The sequence below is a fragment of the Scylla paramamosain genome, chromosome 12 (genome assembly GCF_035594125.1).
Source record: "Scylla paramamosain isolate STU-SP2022 chromosome 12, ASM3559412v1, whole genome shotgun sequence".
NCBI lineage: Eukaryota > Metazoa > Arthropoda > Malacostraca > Decapoda > Portunidae > Scylla > Scylla paramamosain.
In genome coordinates, this window is record NC_087162.1 from 15,397,948 (window position 1) to 15,415,447 (window position 17,500).

Sequence of the window (17,500 nt, forward strand, 5' to 3'; positions counted from 1 at the left end):
ATTATTATTATTATTATTATTATTATTATTATTATTATTATTATTATTATTATTATTATCATTATTCATTTATTTATTTATTTATTTATTTATTTATTTATTTTATTTTGTTTTGTCTCCCCCAGATCTTCCGGCAGATGAACATCCGCCAAGTGCTTCCGCCTGACGTGCCGGACAACCTTCCTGAAAGCTACCACGCCAAGATTGCCCTCATTGGTGAGTGTTTGATGCCGCGGCTCACCTCGCGCCCCTGCCGTCACGAGGTGCTCCCATCGGTGTCATGGGCCACAGCCAGCTCATGTGTTGCTAGAGAGAAAACATCACACTCGTACCAATATAACTCCCTATTTAATGTAACTCGAGTATCGGTAATATGTAGATTAAAACAGGCTTTTATTGTAACACAATGTCAGTATTCATTATAAGATCATGTATGACTGTAGGACTAATGTTTGATATAGGCTATTCCTATCACATACGTGCGTCAGTAAATGTGCCTGGAAGTCATTGTAATGCATGATGATGTTCACCACATCCACTGCTGATCATGACACCTATTCCACACTCGGCAGGATGTGGTCCAGCTTCCATATCCTGTGCAACATTCCTGGGCCGCCTTGGGTACCGCAACATCCACATCTATGAGAAGAATGACTTCGTGGGCGGCCTCAGCTCCTCGGAGATACCCCAGTACCGCTTGCCCTATGAGGTGGTCAAGTTCGAGGTGGATCTGATGAAGGACCTTGGCGTGCAGGTGTTCACTGGGCGAAAGCTCTCCATATCTGACATCACAGTACAGGTAAGAGTCTATCAACTCCTCTCCTCTAACTGACTGTCTTCAGCCTCTCTCTCACCGCCGCAATGTTGCATATCTAGCTGTCTTCTACCGCTATTTTCATGCTAACTGCTCTTCTGATCTTGCTAACTGCATGCCTCCCCTCCTTCCGCGGCCTCGCTGCACAAGACTTTCTTCTTTCTCTCACCCCTATTCTGTCCATCTCTCCAACGCAAGAGTTAACCAGTATTCTCAATCATTCATCCCTTTCTCTGGTAAACTCTGGAACTCCCCGCCTGCTTCTGTATTTCCACCTTCCTATGACTTGAATTCCTTCAAGAGGGAGGTTTCAAGACACTTATCCACCAATTTTTGACCATTGCTTTGACCCTTTTATGGGACTGGCATTTCAGTGGGCATTTTTTTTATTAGATTTTTGTTGCCCTTGGCCAGTATCCTTCCTACATAAAAAAAAAAAAAAAACTCTAGTATAATGACGTTTGCAGTAATTCAGGTTGGGGAAGCATAAAAGGCTCGCTTCACAGATACCCTTGTTCGTTTGCTTGCTAAGTAACAAAACCATCTCAGCCGTAATCAGGTTCCTATGCTAGTAAGCTGTTAAGGTAGATGCAAGTACGGAATTGCCACATGGGGCTTGTGCCCTGGAGGGGCCAGCCTGTGCCTCCAGGCTGAGCACAAGTGTGAAGACATGGGCAGAGTTAACTTCCCTCAGGTTCATTATAGTGGTGAGACACAGTCGACCAGCGTGTACTTAAGTCCTGATGGTCGCTGCGTTCGCTGTGAGTAGTGGGCACTGGCCATACAACCACTGGTAAAGCATGCAGTGCTTTTGAACATTCTTATACCCAACGGTAAAAATGCAAGTTGGACTTGTAGAGAAAGCGGAGTTTTTGTGGGCGGGGAAGCCACTGAAAAAAAGCTGCCACGAAAAATATAGAAAATTTCTCTAAGAACCAAGGGAAATTTCCCCGGATTCCCCCCAAAAAATTTTGGAAATTTCTCAGATAAGAATTTTGACTTCGTGGAAGGTAAAACTCCATTCCCCTTTCTTCCTGACCGGGGATATGGCAAATCTAACCTAACTTAACTTGACCAAACCAAAAGCCGACTACCCACTGAAATTGCCATAGATGTTAAGTAGGGTATGCATCCTGTGCATAAAAAAAAAAAAGACCGGTTAGGAGCAGCAATTCTGCACATTGACCTACCCACCTGACCTCTTCCATAGGCATGTCTTTTGGTAAAATTTTAAGGATTTCAAAACACAATACTGTACATGTATATAGCCAAGCCTAATAAAAGTGTCTTCCCTCCAATGACAGGGGCTGCAGAATGAGGGCTATGAGGCAATCTTTATGGGCATTGGTCTACCACAGCCTAAGAAAATAGGCATCTTTGCTGACCTGAACACCAGCATGGGCTTCTATACTAGCAAGGACTTCTTGCCTCAGGTCACAGCTGTCAGCAAGACAGGTCAGTTTACTCTTACTTGTATTGCTTTTTGGTTACATTCACATTCATAGTACTGTCCTGTTCTTCATTTTTTGCAATTGGTTAATATGAAAGAAATTATGTCATATCTTATAAAAATATTTTTCAGGTACCTATGTCCTATTTGTTTCATGTTCTTCCATACCAGTAAATAGATAGACTGGTAGTTTATATAGAGCAGCAGGTCCCCTAGTTGTCTGTTTTTGTGGATTTTCATGTACTATTTTCTTGTCTTAGGATTATATAATCTTGCATTTTAAGTTTTTCCATTATTTAGCCTTGTACATCAGAATTATCCAAACCTTTATGGCAATCAAAATCTTCATTAAAACTCATTTTAGTTGAATCTTAGAATCCAGTAACATGAAGTCATATTCCTCTGAAGGCATGTGTCAGTGCAAGTCTCAGCTGCCTGAAGTGAAAGGAGTGGTGCTGGTGCTGGGTGCTGGAGACACTGCCTTTGACTGTGCTACGTCTGCTCTTCGCTGTGGTGCCAGGCGAGTCTTTGTTGTCTTCAGGAAAGGCTTCACCAACATCCGGGCCGTTCCAGAAGAGGTCTGTTCTCACAGAAAGAAATATGAAGAAAACTCTTATTCCGTAACTTATTATACATGATCTAACTTCATTATCTTGACAAGTTGGATGGCAGGTACATATAAAGTAAAGCTTTTCTGGTAAGATGCAGCTCCCTAACATCCTTTCCAGATGGAGCTTGCTCGGGAAGAGATGTGTGAGTTCCTGCCCTTCCTTTCACCCCGTAAAGTACTGACAAAGAATGGCCGCGTTTCTGGTATGGAGTTTGTCAGGACAGAGCAGGCAGAGGATGGCACTTGGCTGGAGGATGAGGACCAGACTGTGCGGCTCAAGTGTGATTATATTATATCTGCTTTTGGCTCAGGACTCTCTGATAAGGATGGTAAGCTTCCTTCCTAGTGTTACTCCATGATGATTATGTACATGATTACAGTATATGTCATTACTCTGACAAAGGTGTGAATAATTCATTTTTGAAATTGCTTTGATTGATGCTGTTATGAAAGACGAGAGGTAAAAGTATAGTGACACCAGGTGCTGCTCCCTCACAGTCCAGGAAGCCCTTGCCCCTGTCAAGCTGAACCGCTGGGGCCTACCTGAGGTGGATCCCAATACCATGGCGACACTCACACAGGGAGTGTTTTGTGGTGGGGATGTTGCTGGTGTTGCAGAGACCACTGTGGAAAGTGTCAATGATGGCAAGACTGCTGCCTGGAGTATACACAAATACTTGCAGGTATACTTGTGTTGTTCATTGTTTTACACTTCATTTAGTCATGTCGTATTGGTGTCTATCCTCGCATCTTTGTCGTGATTCTAACAATGTATCACGAATATAAGTCTGTGAAAAATCCTTTAGCTTATCATTATCATATGAGCTTAGAATATTCAGTAGCAAGCAGGGTTTGAATTTTTTTTTTTTTTTTAACAACCCTTTTTGGGGGGGATTATTGTTTTTTTTTATTCCTCATATTTATATGTAAATCAGTTAAAACAAGCAATTAAAAAGTAATCAAGTGAATCAAAAGGTTTTAAGGGTCTTTATTTTTCATGTAGGAGGGTACCAGGTAAGAGAGAGAGAGAAAAAAAAAAAAAAAAAAGGCCCACTGAGGTGCTGGTCCCCAAACAGAGTCAAAAGTGGTGGTTAGAAATTACAGGATAAGTGTCTTGGAACCTCCCTCTTGAAAGAGTTCAAATCATAGGAAGGTAGAAATACAGGAGACAGGGAATTCCAGAGTTTACCAGAAAAAGGGATGAATGATTGAGAATACCAGTTAACTCTTGCATTAGAGATGTTGACAGAATAGGGGTGAGAGAAAGAAGAAAGCCTTGTGCAATAAGGCCGCAGGAGGAGGGGAGGCATGTAGCTAACAAGATCAGAAAAGCATTTGACATGAAAATAGCAAGAGATGCAACACTGTGGCAATGAGAAAGAGGCTGAAGACAGTCAGTTAGAGGAGAAGAGTTGATAAGACAAAAAGCTTTTGATTCCACCCTGTCTAAAAGAGCAGTGTAAGTGGAACCCCCCCATACATGTGAAAGATACTCCATACACGGACAGATAAGGCTCCTGTACGGAGTTTGCAGCTGTGGGGAGGGGAGAAAACTGGCAGAGATGGCTCATAACTCCTAACTTCACAGAAACTGTTTTAGCTAGAGATGAGATGTGAAGTTTCCAGCTTTGATTATAAGTAAAGGTCAGACTGAGGATGTTCAGTGTAGAAGAGGGAGACAATTGAGTGTAACTGAAGAAGACGGGATAGTTGTATGGAAGGTTGTGTCAAGTTGAAAGATGGAGTGATTGAGTTATTGAGGCATTGAACAACATTAAGTTTGCTCTGCCCGATCAGAAATTTTAGAGAGATCAGAAGTCAGGCATTCTGTGGCTTCCCTGTGTGAACTGTTTACTTCCTGAAGGGTTTGACGTCTACAAAAAGAAATGGGAAAGTGCACAGTGGTATCATCAGCGTAGGGGTGGACAGGACAAGAAATTTGGCTGAGATCATTGATGAATAATAGGAAGAGAATAGGTGACAGGACAGAACCCTGAGGAACACCATTGTTAATAGATTTAGGAGAATAACAGTGATCATCTACCACAGCAGCAAAAGAATGGTCAGAAAAGAAACTTGGGATGAAGTTACAAAGTTGTAGGAGGATAGTTTGGAAATCAAAGCTTTGTGCCAGACTCTATTAAAAACTTTTGATATGTTTAAGGCAACAGCAAAAGGTTCACCAAAATCCCTAAAAGAGGATGACCAAGACTCAGTAAGGAAAGCCAAAAGATCACCAGTAGAACAGCCTTGACAGAACCCATACTGGCAGCCAGATAGGTTATGAAGTGACAGACATTTAAGAATCTTCCTGTTGAGGATAGATTCAAAACTTTAGAGAGACAGGAAATTAAAGCAATAGGACAGTAGTTTGAGAGACTGGAATGGTCACCCTTTTAAGGAACAGGCTGAATTTAGGCAAACTTCCAGCTAGAAGGAAAGGTAGATGTTGATAGACAAAGTTGGAAGAGTTTGACTAGGCAGGGTGCAAGCACGGAGGCACAGTTTCGGAAAACAATAGGAGAGACCCCATCAGGTCCATAAGCTTTCCAAGGAATTAGACCAGTGAGGGCATGGAAAACACTACGAAGGATTTTAATGGGTAGCATGAAGTAGTCAGAGGGTGGAGAAGAGGGAGAAACAAGCCCTGAATCATCTAAGGTAGAGTTTTTAGCAAAGGTTTGAGGGAAGAGTTCAGCTTTAGAAATAGATGAGATGGCAGTGGTGCCATCTGGTTGAAATAAAGGAGGGAAAGATAAAGAAGCAAAGTTAGTGGAGATGTTTTTGGCAAGGTGCCTAAAGTCACAACAGGAGTTAGATCTGGAAAGATTTTGACACTTTCCATTAATGAAGAACACACACTTGTTTAGGTCATGCTGATACAGGTTGGTCCAGTTGGACAAAGCCTGTGTTACCTTATACTATACAGGAAATGAATGAGTCAGGCTTGACTACTTTTACATTTTTATGGATATGTACATATATTGACCTTGTTTATTAATGATATAAAAATAAATTTTGATATGTAAAATATTTAAAAAAAAAAATTTTTTTGGTGATGAGAGGGGGGTTAATGCCAGCCCTGGTAGCAAGTCACACTAAAAAGCATCAAGTATGATGTATCAGATAAGGAGAAAAGTCTGATAATTGTTTCTTGTTTGGTATGCCCAGTCTCTTCATGGCATGTTTGTGCCAGAGAAACCTTGCCTGCCAAAGTTCTACACTCCCATTGATGAAGTGGACCTCTCCATCAACATCTGTGGCATCAAGTAAGGGGCAGGTTGTTGATAGGTGGTGATATGATTATCTTGTTACCTTTTTTTGTAAAAGCTTACAGTCTGTAGTCTTGACCAACAGATGATAGCATCATTTTAATACACAGATGTTGGCTTTGTGTGTGTGTGTGTGTGTGTGTGTGTGTGTGTGTGTGTGTGTGTGTGTATAGGTGATGCACCAGGTGATGTTGTAAATTCTCACTTGAGTAGGATGACAGGTATGACTAAAATTTTATATTTTTCTGAGTACATAGTCATCTTTATAAAAAAAATGACATGATGAAGTTTGTCTTTGCCTTCTTCCTGCACATCTTTCCAAAGATTTTATCTTTTCAAGTGAAGAAGATGACTATATCTGATGGAAGATGTCAAAGACTCTGGAGAAAACCACAAATGAGATGGATGGGCACTGTAAAGCGAGTGTTAGATGCAAGAGGGAATGTTTGTGGAGCAAGGCAGAGTGGTTGCATGTGATAGGAATGAGTGGAGAGCATCTTTGAATGTATGAATGGACATGTTCTTGATCACAACAAGTGCAGGAAAAGGGTTAAGTCTGTTATGGTGCACCAAGGACTATCCACTTCAACTGACAGGCCTTGCTGTGGAAATTAGAATACTGTACTAGGTATCCTTTACAACTGACCCCTGCCATGTGCATATAGAGTCCTGTAGTATTAGAAGATAAGTTTTGAGGGAATGTGTGTAAATCTGAATGTGTGCATGTAGAAGATAACATGTCTGAGTACCCCCACAGTGGTGGTCAATTTGCTATACTGCATATATAGCATTTCACTTGATATGTTTCTTAGGTTCCCCAACCCCTTCGGTCTGGCCTCTGCTCCACCCACCACCTCCGGCCCCATGATTCGCCGTGCCTTTGAGGCAGGATGGGGTTTCTGTGTCACCAAGACTTTTGTTTTAGACAAGGTATTAGATCACTTTTGTATTGATGCTACATCAGTGGGTGTTTACACCTGTGAGTTTCCAGTATGTTAATATAATAAGTATATGAAAAAGCTAACATTCAGATATATATTCTTTATTGCAGAATATGCTAGTTGAAAAGTACCCAAAGCTCATCTGAACATTCTACAACTAATTCATAAATTTTGAGCACTGAGTGGTCTTTAATCAGATTTCATTGTGTCATCCCATCCTCTTCCTGATACATAGTCTTCATCTTTTCCTCTCAGGACATAGTAACCAATGTGTCACCTCGTATAGTGAGAGGAACCACCTCAGGCCACCTGTATGGCCCTGGCCAAGGCTCCTTCCTCAACATTGAACTCATCTCAGAGAAAACTTGTGCATATTGGCTCCAGATCGTCACAGAACTCAAACAAGACTTTCCTGACAAGGTGCTTTTTATATAAATTTTGATCATGGTGAATATTTAATAGTAGTATTTGACCTTGAATTCTGAGACACATTTAATTTTGTTGTCAGCTCTTGCCTTATGCCCTTCATCCCACTCAGGTGCTCATTGCCAGCATCATGTGCAGCTACAATGAAGAGGACTGGACAGAGCTTGCCCAGCGGGCTGAGGCTGCCGGTGCTGACATGCTGGAGCTGAACCTGTCTTGTCCACATGGCATGGGAGAGCGTGGGATGGGTCTTGCTTGTGGCCAGGTAAGTCCTTGCCTCATCTCAAGGAAAAAGACAACACTGATAATGATCATATTATTCTGAACTAAAATAAGAGACTACAGCTGGAGCACCACTTGAAAGGATATAACTATAAGGTTTTCATACTAAAACTCATTAATATTCTTTCTGTCCTATAATTTACTCAAGGATGGTTCTAGACTGGGGATTCATTAACCTTTGTCCACTTTTATTATTACTACATGGTAATCAGAACCATCGGGTGCAGAGTTGATTTGTTTCATAGAGGCAGCTGGTTTTCTGTGGATGAGTGATAGCTGGCACTGTATTCAGTTCAACTGTGGAAATCCATTTTCAGGGGAGCACTCAGAGCTGCCTGAGTGGTGTCTTGTCTGTGGCTTTTGGGGATGTTTATGTTCCCATTATGTTGCCACTTTACATAAATCTTTTATTTGTCTGGGGATCTCTAAGGCCATTGTGGATGATGAAGAAATGCTTACCACATAGCTAAGAGTGGGCTTGGGTGTGGGTTGCTGTGGTGGGAAGCAACAGGTGATGTGGAAATTGGGATACTGAAAGGTCAGCTCAGCCAGCCAGTAGACAGTGACCACAGCACATATTCCTGCTATCTGAGTTTGATGTTTGTAATTATTCCCGCATCCCTAGCTCTCCTTTAATAAAGCATTTAGCTGCTGCCTTGTAGGATCCCATTATAGCCATCCCTTTGGGAAGAAGTTCCTAGGAGTAGACATCAGTTATAGTACATGCACCACCCAACATATGAGTTACAGTGGATGCAATGATTCCATGGAAGAAAAGTGCAACCTAATAATGCATGAAATCCCACCAAAATAAACAGCACTGTTTAGTTTCTTGATTATTGCTGCCTTTGTTTTAAATGAGATGCTTGGCATTTCCTTGGGGCACCAACATCCTCAGTTGGTGGTCGTTTATCTCCAGGCATGATGGTCAGTGGATGTACTAGAATTACATAGATAAAGTTGGATAAAGTGCAAGAGCAGGTCTGGATGTCTGAATGGTACTGTGGTTGCAGTGAAATAGACCAACAATTTGGCAGACGCTATGGTGCTACCACTGTTGTAGATAGCAGCGGGCGGTGGAAAGCAGCAGGTGGCACACAATACAGATCTCAAGTTACATTCAATTTGCCATGAACACATTTTCAGCTAACAGCCCTTTATGTTCATTAACTTGGATGTTTGTAAAGTGAATGTTTGTATGGTGGGTGGTGCCTGTATACAGATAGACAGCTAGACAGACTAAAGTGGTACAGTTATAGCAATTATGCTGTCCTGCTATATGTTCACCTTTATTAGATATATTTGCTAAGTGGTATATAGCTTGATATTCAATTTTTTAGTGAATATGATAATTGCTTTATGGTTTTATTGCATGATGACATGAATTTCATCCTATCTGGTGTGGAGAATGAGATTAGCAAGAATGGTACCAATGTGTCTTATGTTTGACAGGATGCAGAACTGGTACGCAATATCTGCCGCTGGGTGAGATCTGCTACCAAGATTCCCTTCTTCGCAAAACTCACTCCTAATGTCACCAACATTGTTTCCATTGCCAAAGCTGCAAAGGAAGGTCAGTAATTATCAGATCATTAGAACAATGGATACATGTGTGTGTATGTAAAAGGAAACTGATCTTTACAAATTAAGGTAATGGAAAAGGAAAGATTAGTGAAATGTGTATTACATTTTCCATGGACAGGAGGTGCTGATGGAGTGACGGCCACCAACACAGTGTCTGGTTTGATGGGACTAAGGCCAGACGGGTCAGCATGGCCCTCCATTGGCAAGGAGAAGAGGACCACCTATGGAGGAGTTTCAGGTGTTTGCCAGTGTTTTTACTTTTAGGAAAGACTAATCCATTAAAAGAGAAATATAGTGATTTGTGATAGTGAAGTAAAGTTGGCAAATGGAGTAAAAGGACTTGAGGTATTATTTCTTACAGGATTTTGTGTGTACAGATCTCTCAAAATATTATTCTTAAGCAATCTTACAAACAAGATGGTTGTAAAATCAACATAAAAATACATTAATAACATCATACTTTAATACAGGAAAGGTTGTCCTAGTATAAACATTTTATGATAAATAGGATACAAGAACACTAAGCAAGATTGAGAGTTAATACTGCCAATGTTACTGCACCCTTGATGAAGAATATCTAAGCTGATTGACAGTTTAAAAAACTATATACACTTGTATATCTATAATCTTGATTTATGTATTCTCTGTCTATCATGACATGGAAAATTGAAAAGAGTCCTTCCAGGTAACGCCATCCGCCCCATTGCTCTGCGTGCCGTCACTGCCATCGGCCGAGCCTTGCCAGGCTTCCCAATTTTGGCCACAGGTGGGATAGACTCTGCAGATGCAGGACTGCAGTTCCTTTTGGGTGGTGCCTCAGCCCTTCAGGTAATACTCTTACTGATTTATAGATATCAATATAAATTCAGGTTATGTATTGTATGAATGATCTGTTCCTGAACTAGAAGGAATGCTTGAGTTTGAAATAGGCATAGTCAGGCCAACAAAATTAATTTTGTGAAGTTTGATATCAAGTAATGCGAGAAAAGAATTCAGCAGTGAGAAAGAATCTTGCCACATCCTCAGGTTTGCAGCTCAGTGCAGAACCAAGATTTTACTGTGATCGAAGACTACCTGATGGGGCTCAAGGCCCTCCTCTACCTCAGGACCTTGAAGTCCAAGAAGGACTGGATGGGACAGTCTCCCCCAACACCAAAACACCAGCTTGGCAAGTCTGTGGTGCAGCTCAGTGATGTGGTGGGCGAAGTGAGTTTTCTGTCCTTATCACTCAGCCACATGAGAGAGGGAACCTGAAAAATATGTGCACATTAAGCTGGACTTATCTTCCTTTCATGCATTAACCTAGAGTAATGTTGCCTCTTTCCATTAGGAATTCAGTCTTATAGTTTAAATTCATGCACATTGTTCATGCATCCTGTACTCCCTTCATAGTTTCTTTTTTATGCACACAATCATTGGTCTTTTACCACCCTTTGAAATTCTCCCACTTATCTCTATACCACATGTGACCTTCCTCATTATGTATATACTTACCTCCTTTCATCTTCCTGAAATGGTTTGATTGATATACCTGTTCCTAACCTTATGTCATTGTGTCTTCAGAGCTTACCCAGTTTTGGCCCATACAAAGAGGAGAAAGAGAAGAGGATAGCCAACCACAAGATCAGCCTTGGCTTGCCACAGACACAACTTCAGCCACGTTTGACAGAAAACCCTGAGGGTTACATCCCAACCTTGGAAGATCTGGTGGGTTTGGCACTACCCATGGTGGGCGCTTATGGAGAGTTGGACAACAGCCAACAGAAGGTGGCACTCATTGATGAGGTAAAGAAACAACACTATCAAGTTAACCTAAGTGATTCAGTTCATTTTATTGTAATTTTTAGACCAAACTCCACATGATTTTTAATGATTAAATATTTAAACATTTATGATGATTATACTTATATATCTTTGTTTATGATGTGCTGTAAACGATTTTAGGGTATTTTGAAGTATTGACTTTAATACACACTCTGGAGGGCAAAATTGTTTTTCACTCCTGTAGGACTACACACATACTAGAGGGCAGAATTACTAACCGTCTTTCTTCCAGTGATAAGCCCAAATTATCTTCACACATCCCAGGATTTGAAGTGTGTCCTGTAGGCTGATTCAAGCATGCTAACACACTATTAAACTGCTACTTGGATTGCTGTGCATACAATTCATTCATGTTCTTGTGTTTTACAGGACATGTGTATCAACTGTGGTAAGTGCTACATGACCTGCAATGACTCTGGGTACCAAGCCATCCTTTTTGACCCCAAGACTCACCTAACCAAGGTTACAGATGACTGCACTGGCTGCACCTTGTGTGTGTCCGTGTGCCCAATCATCGACTGCATCCAGTACGTTTACTCTTCTAATGAATGGCAGCTAATCTCAGCATAATATTCAAAGGATCATTGGAAAATACCTGGACTTAATTTTCTGTTTTATTGAAGCTCAAAATGAGTTAAAAGTAACATTAATACAATTGAGAGTTCTTAGTGAGCATGTGAGAGGACATATAAGAGAACAAAGTCCCAGTCATGTCTTTTATATTCCACTCTTTAAGGTAATATTCTAGTAGTTATTGCTGATAGTATGGTACTGTACAAAGCTGGGAAAAAATACGTTACATCTTTATCTTCCACTTTTTTGAGGAGACATAACTCAGGTCTCATGGCTTTTCTCCCAGAATGGTGGAGCGCACGACACCCTACATACCAAAGCGAGGCATCCCTCTGGAGAAGGGAGTGGTGCCACGCATTGCAGCTGTGGCGCCTCCTGATATGCCCGTAGCCTGAGGATGGGGGAGACAACCACCTTCTTAGTCCAGCCTTGTCTGTGAAGGCCTAGAGATGGGAAGAGAGAGGAAACACTAATTCATATGATGTTAGTTACTGTAAATATTTTTTCAAAGTATTAGCTGGTCAAGTCTTGATAAATATTGTCACAAAGTATTAGCTGGTCAAGTCTCTATTTTCTTACATTTTTTCCTAGTCTTATTGTTCTAATCTTCCAAATGGTAGATATTCAGTAGTAGAAATTTATTTGATTACTATCTGCTAGTAGTAGTTGTTACCCATGGAACCATAATAACTGGATTATTTGATGCTGCTTCAAAGTTTGGTGATGGTCTATAGAATATTTCAGTTTCCATTCAAGGCTGCTCTAAGCTTTGAAGCCAGTGACAACCTATCACATCATTTCATAATCAAAATCTGTTTGTGAAAAATTAAGAATCTGCTGATGCTGGTCTGCATCCTGGACAGTGGATTGTGAAATTGGTTATTGTTCTAAAGAATTCAAGTCTGATTGCAGATGAATAATAAAAAAAATCATTCACTTGCTGATAAGTTTCACCTACTGCTAGCTCCCTTCTTAAAGTAATTTAAGATTTCAGAATTTGTGCCCATTGTTCTGAGCTCATATGTACCATTATCTTTTCCATAGTTAGAATGCTTTCCCTGTGGTTGGGGGAATTCTGCAGCCAGGTTGAAATAATACTTTCACAACATTCTCCATGTTTCACTGAAATGCATATTACATGGATACTGGGGATTCACTCATCTATTTACATCTATTGAAGAGGCATCTCTCTGTTGGATATGGATAGACACTTGCAGAACTGGCATTGAGAGCAGTTGTTGCTGACTACCTAAGTGATCAACACACACACACACACACACACACACACACACACACAGTAATCCCTCGACTATTGCAGGTTCACCTATTGTGCCCTCACAGCACATAGTGGATCTTTCTGGCTGATATACCATATATTTCAGAAGATAAGGCAACTTTCAAATAAGATGACCCCCAAATTTCAGTCTGAATTTAATAGTTTTAGCCGATATTGGTGGTATAAGATGACACCCAAGTTTGGGTCAGTGAGCACCAGACAAATGGTGATATACCAGTACAACGAAAGAATACCATGAATGTATTACCAGTAATAAGGTACCATCATCTTCAAGTGCAAAACTAAGCCTAAAATAAAATTCCCACCAGATATTTTTGTACATTTTCATGAAAAGGGTGGATGGACAAAGATTGTGTAAAAATTATGTATTATACAATCAGTTTTCCTAAACCTTTGCCTTGTGCCACCTACGTATGTCAGGCTGTCAGCCGCAATCTTCTATGTTTCCTTTGATTAGATACACTGACATTCTTGAAATATTCTCTCAGTATATGGACACCGTCCTTATATAACATTGCAAGCTGGAGAGATGCATCTTCTCTCCCAGTTTGCTTTCCTTTGCTGCTTAGCTTGGGATTCCATGCCTTGAAGATCTTTATATAGCTCCTTCAGTTTTGGGAAAAGCAGAGAATATTCACACAGCCTTCTGTCTTGTTCATTCATAAACAATGCCAGCAATGTTGTACTTGTACTACATTAAATTTTCTTTACACACTTTTCAATGAGAAAAACATTTCAGCTCATTTTCTCAAAACGGACTCCTATTTTACTGTCTAACCTCCTCAAAAGGTTGTTGTTTATTTACAAAGGTCATTGTTTTTGTATCTGATGTATAGGGTGACCCACCTTTTGTGTCCACCTTTTGTGTCTTTTGTTTATAGGATCATTCAAGTGTCATCTCATGCGCCAAAATATACAGTATGTAACTGTATATCGTGGGCTGCTCAGAATATCGCAGGTTTTTGCAGCCAATTGGTATTTATATTCTTTTTGGATTTTAATTATTTCTGTGATAAAATAAGTATTTTCTAGCCTAAAATTTAATAAATTAATAAATAGAAATGCTCTATTGTAATTCATAGAGATGAAGCTCTGTACCCTTGATTCAACTTAAGGTATATTTTGGTGATAAGATGACTTTCAGATAAGATGATCCCCAAATTGACTTTATTGGTTTTTTGACTGATAATGGTGGTATAAGATGACATCCAAACTACCAAACCACCTCTGGTGAGGTTTAGGTCAGTGAGCACCAAACAACTGAGACAGTGATATACCAGTACAATGAGTACAATGAATAAAATACCTTCTTCGTCTTAAGGGGAACTGAAAATAAAATTCCCACCAGGTACTTTTGTACATTTTCAGGAAAAGGATGAAGATGGTGTAAAATTATGGATAGGCAATGTGCAGTATGATCAGTTTTTCTAAACAAAAACAAACTCTTGCCTTGTGCCACCTGCATGTCAGGCTATTGGCTGAAATCTTCTCCTATGCATCATCACCTACATTGTTCAGTACTGCACAGCTAATCATCATCATCATCATCATCATCAATCAAGTTGTAGATCTTCACGGGTGAGTGTACCAAATTTATTTATTAATTTTTTTTAATACATAAGGATGTGTCTAAAAGTAAGTTTGAGTTTTAAAAAGTGTTTAAGAATGTAAAAAAGGTTTATAAGCGTGGAGAGAGTTTATAACAGCTTAAATATATAAAATAATAAAATTAATATACACAAATTATAAAAATTTTTTTTTTTTAAATATTCAATACAGTACCGTTTATACTTCACAGATTTTCGCCTATCACAGGGGGTCTTGGAACATAACACTTGTAATAGTTGAGGGATTACTGTACATACATACAGAGAGAGAGAGAGAGAGAGAGAGAGAGAGAGAGAGAGAGAGAGAGAGAGAGAGAGAGAGAGAGAGAGAGAGAGAGAGAGAGAGAGAGAGAGTGTTCCATCGCTAATCGTGAGGTTACATTTCTCCCATAAAAAGCTAAAACCTGCGGATGCAGAAACCACCCCTACAAGTATGAGAAATCTTATGTTTATAGTTTAAACCACTAAATATACATCTCACCCTTATAAAGTGAATTTAAAATTCACTTCGACACAACAAGAAACAATTACACATATTGTACATAATATTTTAATAAAAAAAATTACAGTACACTATAAAGTGAAAGAAGACTGAGCTGTTATGTACAGTAAGCCTTCAATATAACAACCTCTGTTTATTGAATTTCACATATAACGACCCATTTAAAGCTTCTGAAGAGTTGTTTTATCTTATGAACATCCTAGGTCTTAAAATGCAGTAGAGTTGGTTGACAGGCAGTCAACTGCATACTTTTGAAAGGTGGTAAGGTTTTTCTCCCGCAGAGGCTAGCCATACCCTCCGCAGTGGCATCACACACATCAGTGCATTAGTGTTAAAAAACATGAGCCTTCTTTAGGTCACAAGTGAATAACATGTGTTCAGGACTGGGCTGAATAGGGAATACCAGTATTATATTATATTGATGTGTAACTGTTACAAACCCTAGAAAAATGCATGTAATGTATAATAAATGAAAGAATAATCCAGCCTGTTTGGGCTGAAAGACTGAGCCAGTGGTGACATCTGGCAACTCTGAAAACTCCCCATTAGTTGGTTAGGTTAGGGAGAAAAAAAAAAAAAAAAAAAATGAATATGCAAAACCACAAATGCTAAACCATGAATAGGCAGGGGAAGACTGTGTGTGTGTGTGTGTGTGTGTGTGTGTGTGTGTGTGTGTGTGTGTGTGTGTGTGTGTGTGTGTGTGTGTGTGTGTCTATATATATATATATATATATATATATATATATATATATATATATATATATATATATATATATATATATATATATATATATATATATATATATATATATATATATATATATATATATATATATATATATATATATATATATATATATATATATATATAAAGGTCCATAACTCTACTTCCAACCATCACCATGGAATGTTGTAAGTGTGGAAATGAAGGTCATGGCTAGTGTCTTGGGACAACAACTGGAGCATGGGGTCTGTGATACATGTTTCAAGTTATCAGCATCACAAGCAAGGCCACCTATGACTTCACAAAGTAGTACTTAGCTGTCTTCTTGATATCATTCCCAGCCAGAAAGTTAAGTGAGATAAAGTAAAAGGTGTCTACTCCTACAAGCTGTCTCACTGGAGGTTCTCATGAATGTGGCATCCAAACATGTTCCCACTTGACATAAATCCCTGGGTTACCTGCAGATTTTTGAGACCTATTGTCAGTATTAGAGAAATCCTCAGCACCCTATTGGAGTAAGCAGCAATGGTGTGAGATGACACCATGTGTGAAAGTTACTGGCTTTGGTTCTATGATTTTGAGATGCCTTAGCCCAAGCAGATCTTCAGTGGTGGTAACACAACCATGACATAAATCCCTGTTATCTTGGATTGCTGAGGTCACAATAGGTTTTCCAGTTGTCCTTGTGAGGTAGTTGGCTGCTACCCTATAAATCCTTATCACTGTCACCTCCTTTGGAATAAATCTTATCTGCTATAAGTTGTGCTAGATACGTTTCTGACCACTTTAGAATGGCATACCATACTTGCATCCTAGTTCTTCCTTGAATCTTGAGATCAAATTCTGATTCTTTACAATTACTGACCTTAGGTATTCAACAGTGACTTACAGCAAAAAGAAAAATTGGTTTTGGGCCACAAATTAGGCATGCAGTCCTACCATACTTTTAAAACGTATATTACTGAAAAACCAAGATATGAACTATGAGTATATTGAAGTGGATGTCTGAGGGTACCTTAAGATGGCTCAACAAAGTGACCAAGTAGGGTGACTGATGATGAATTTCAGTGTCAGTGATCAGGACAAGAATAAATGAGAATAATGGTCTAGTATATCAAACACTGAATTGGATGTTCAAATGCTGGTAAGCAGAAAAGAATATAGGATACACCTCTATGATAGGAGAATCTCAGAACTGTACAAAGGAGCTGCCAATTTGGCAAGCTATCCTGATGTCATCAAGCCATCTATGTGTCTTGAAAATAAAGATGTAACACCAAAAAATCATCTGATATTTATGAAAGATGACATCTGAGCAACTGGCTCTACTCCATACCTTACCTAAGTTTCATTTACCCTAACACCAACTTAACAATAATGACAAATCATATTACTTTACTAGATGTACAATTTAGCGTTTCAGCATCTTTCTTACACACTGGATACCATTGCTAAATTATGTAAGGATTTTGAAGAGACACTATTAAGATATGACTAACCTTCAATGCCAAACAGGTTCAGAACAGCTAATAAAGTTGTGCCTATAACAAATTTCTTGTTCATAGTGAAGTCTTCTGTGTTGGCTTCATCTTGT

General features: G+C 39.5%; 2 protein-coding genes across 2 annotated transcripts in view; one reads left to right on the top strand and one right to left on the bottom strand.

The window, feature by feature from the left end:
* LOC135105734 (dihydropyrimidine dehydrogenase [NADP(+)]-like) overlaps nucleotides 1–14,825 on the top strand; it is a 31,679-nt gene extending 16,854 nt beyond the window's left edge. Inside the window, exons 5-21 of the mRNA XM_064014176.1 lie at nucleotides 126–216; nucleotides 573–799; nucleotides 2,119–2,269; nucleotides 2,673–2,842; nucleotides 2,993–3,203; nucleotides 3,373–3,557; nucleotides 6,046–6,143; nucleotides 6,959–7,076; nucleotides 7,343–7,507; nucleotides 7,626–7,778; nucleotides 9,248–9,368; nucleotides 9,498–9,617; nucleotides 10,065–10,207; nucleotides 10,406–10,585; nucleotides 10,943–11,164; nucleotides 11,573–11,730; nucleotides 12,063–14,825. Of these exons, the coding sequence (XP_063870246.1) occupies nucleotides 126–216; nucleotides 573–799; nucleotides 2,119–2,269; nucleotides 2,673–2,842; nucleotides 2,993–3,203; nucleotides 3,373–3,557; nucleotides 6,046–6,143; nucleotides 6,959–7,076; nucleotides 7,343–7,507; nucleotides 7,626–7,778; nucleotides 9,248–9,368; nucleotides 9,498–9,617; nucleotides 10,065–10,207; nucleotides 10,406–10,585; nucleotides 10,943–11,164; nucleotides 11,573–11,730; nucleotides 12,063–12,171 (2,622 nt within the window). The 3' untranslated portion in view covers nucleotides 12,172–14,825. The remainder of the gene's footprint in view (nucleotides 1–125; nucleotides 217–572; nucleotides 800–2,118; nucleotides 2,270–2,672; nucleotides 2,843–2,992; nucleotides 3,204–3,372; nucleotides 3,558–6,045; nucleotides 6,144–6,958; nucleotides 7,077–7,342; nucleotides 7,508–7,625; nucleotides 7,779–9,247; nucleotides 9,369–9,497; nucleotides 9,618–10,064; nucleotides 10,208–10,405; nucleotides 10,586–10,942; nucleotides 11,165–11,572; nucleotides 11,731–12,062) is intronic.
* LOC135105737 (N-alpha-acetyltransferase 40-like) overlaps nucleotides 11,804–17,500 on the bottom strand; it is a 10,193-nt gene continuing 4,496 nt past the window's right edge. The window contains exons 6-7 of the mRNA XM_064014187.1: nucleotides 17,406–17,500; nucleotides 11,804–12,219 (exon numbers count right to left, since the gene is read on the bottom strand). The exon at nucleotides 17,406–17,500 is cut by the window's right edge and continues 74 nt beyond it. Of these exons, the coding sequence (XP_063870257.1) occupies nucleotides 17,466–17,500 (35 nt within the window). The 3' untranslated portion in view covers nucleotides 11,804–12,219; nucleotides 17,406–17,465. The remainder of the gene's footprint in view (nucleotides 12,220–17,405) is intronic.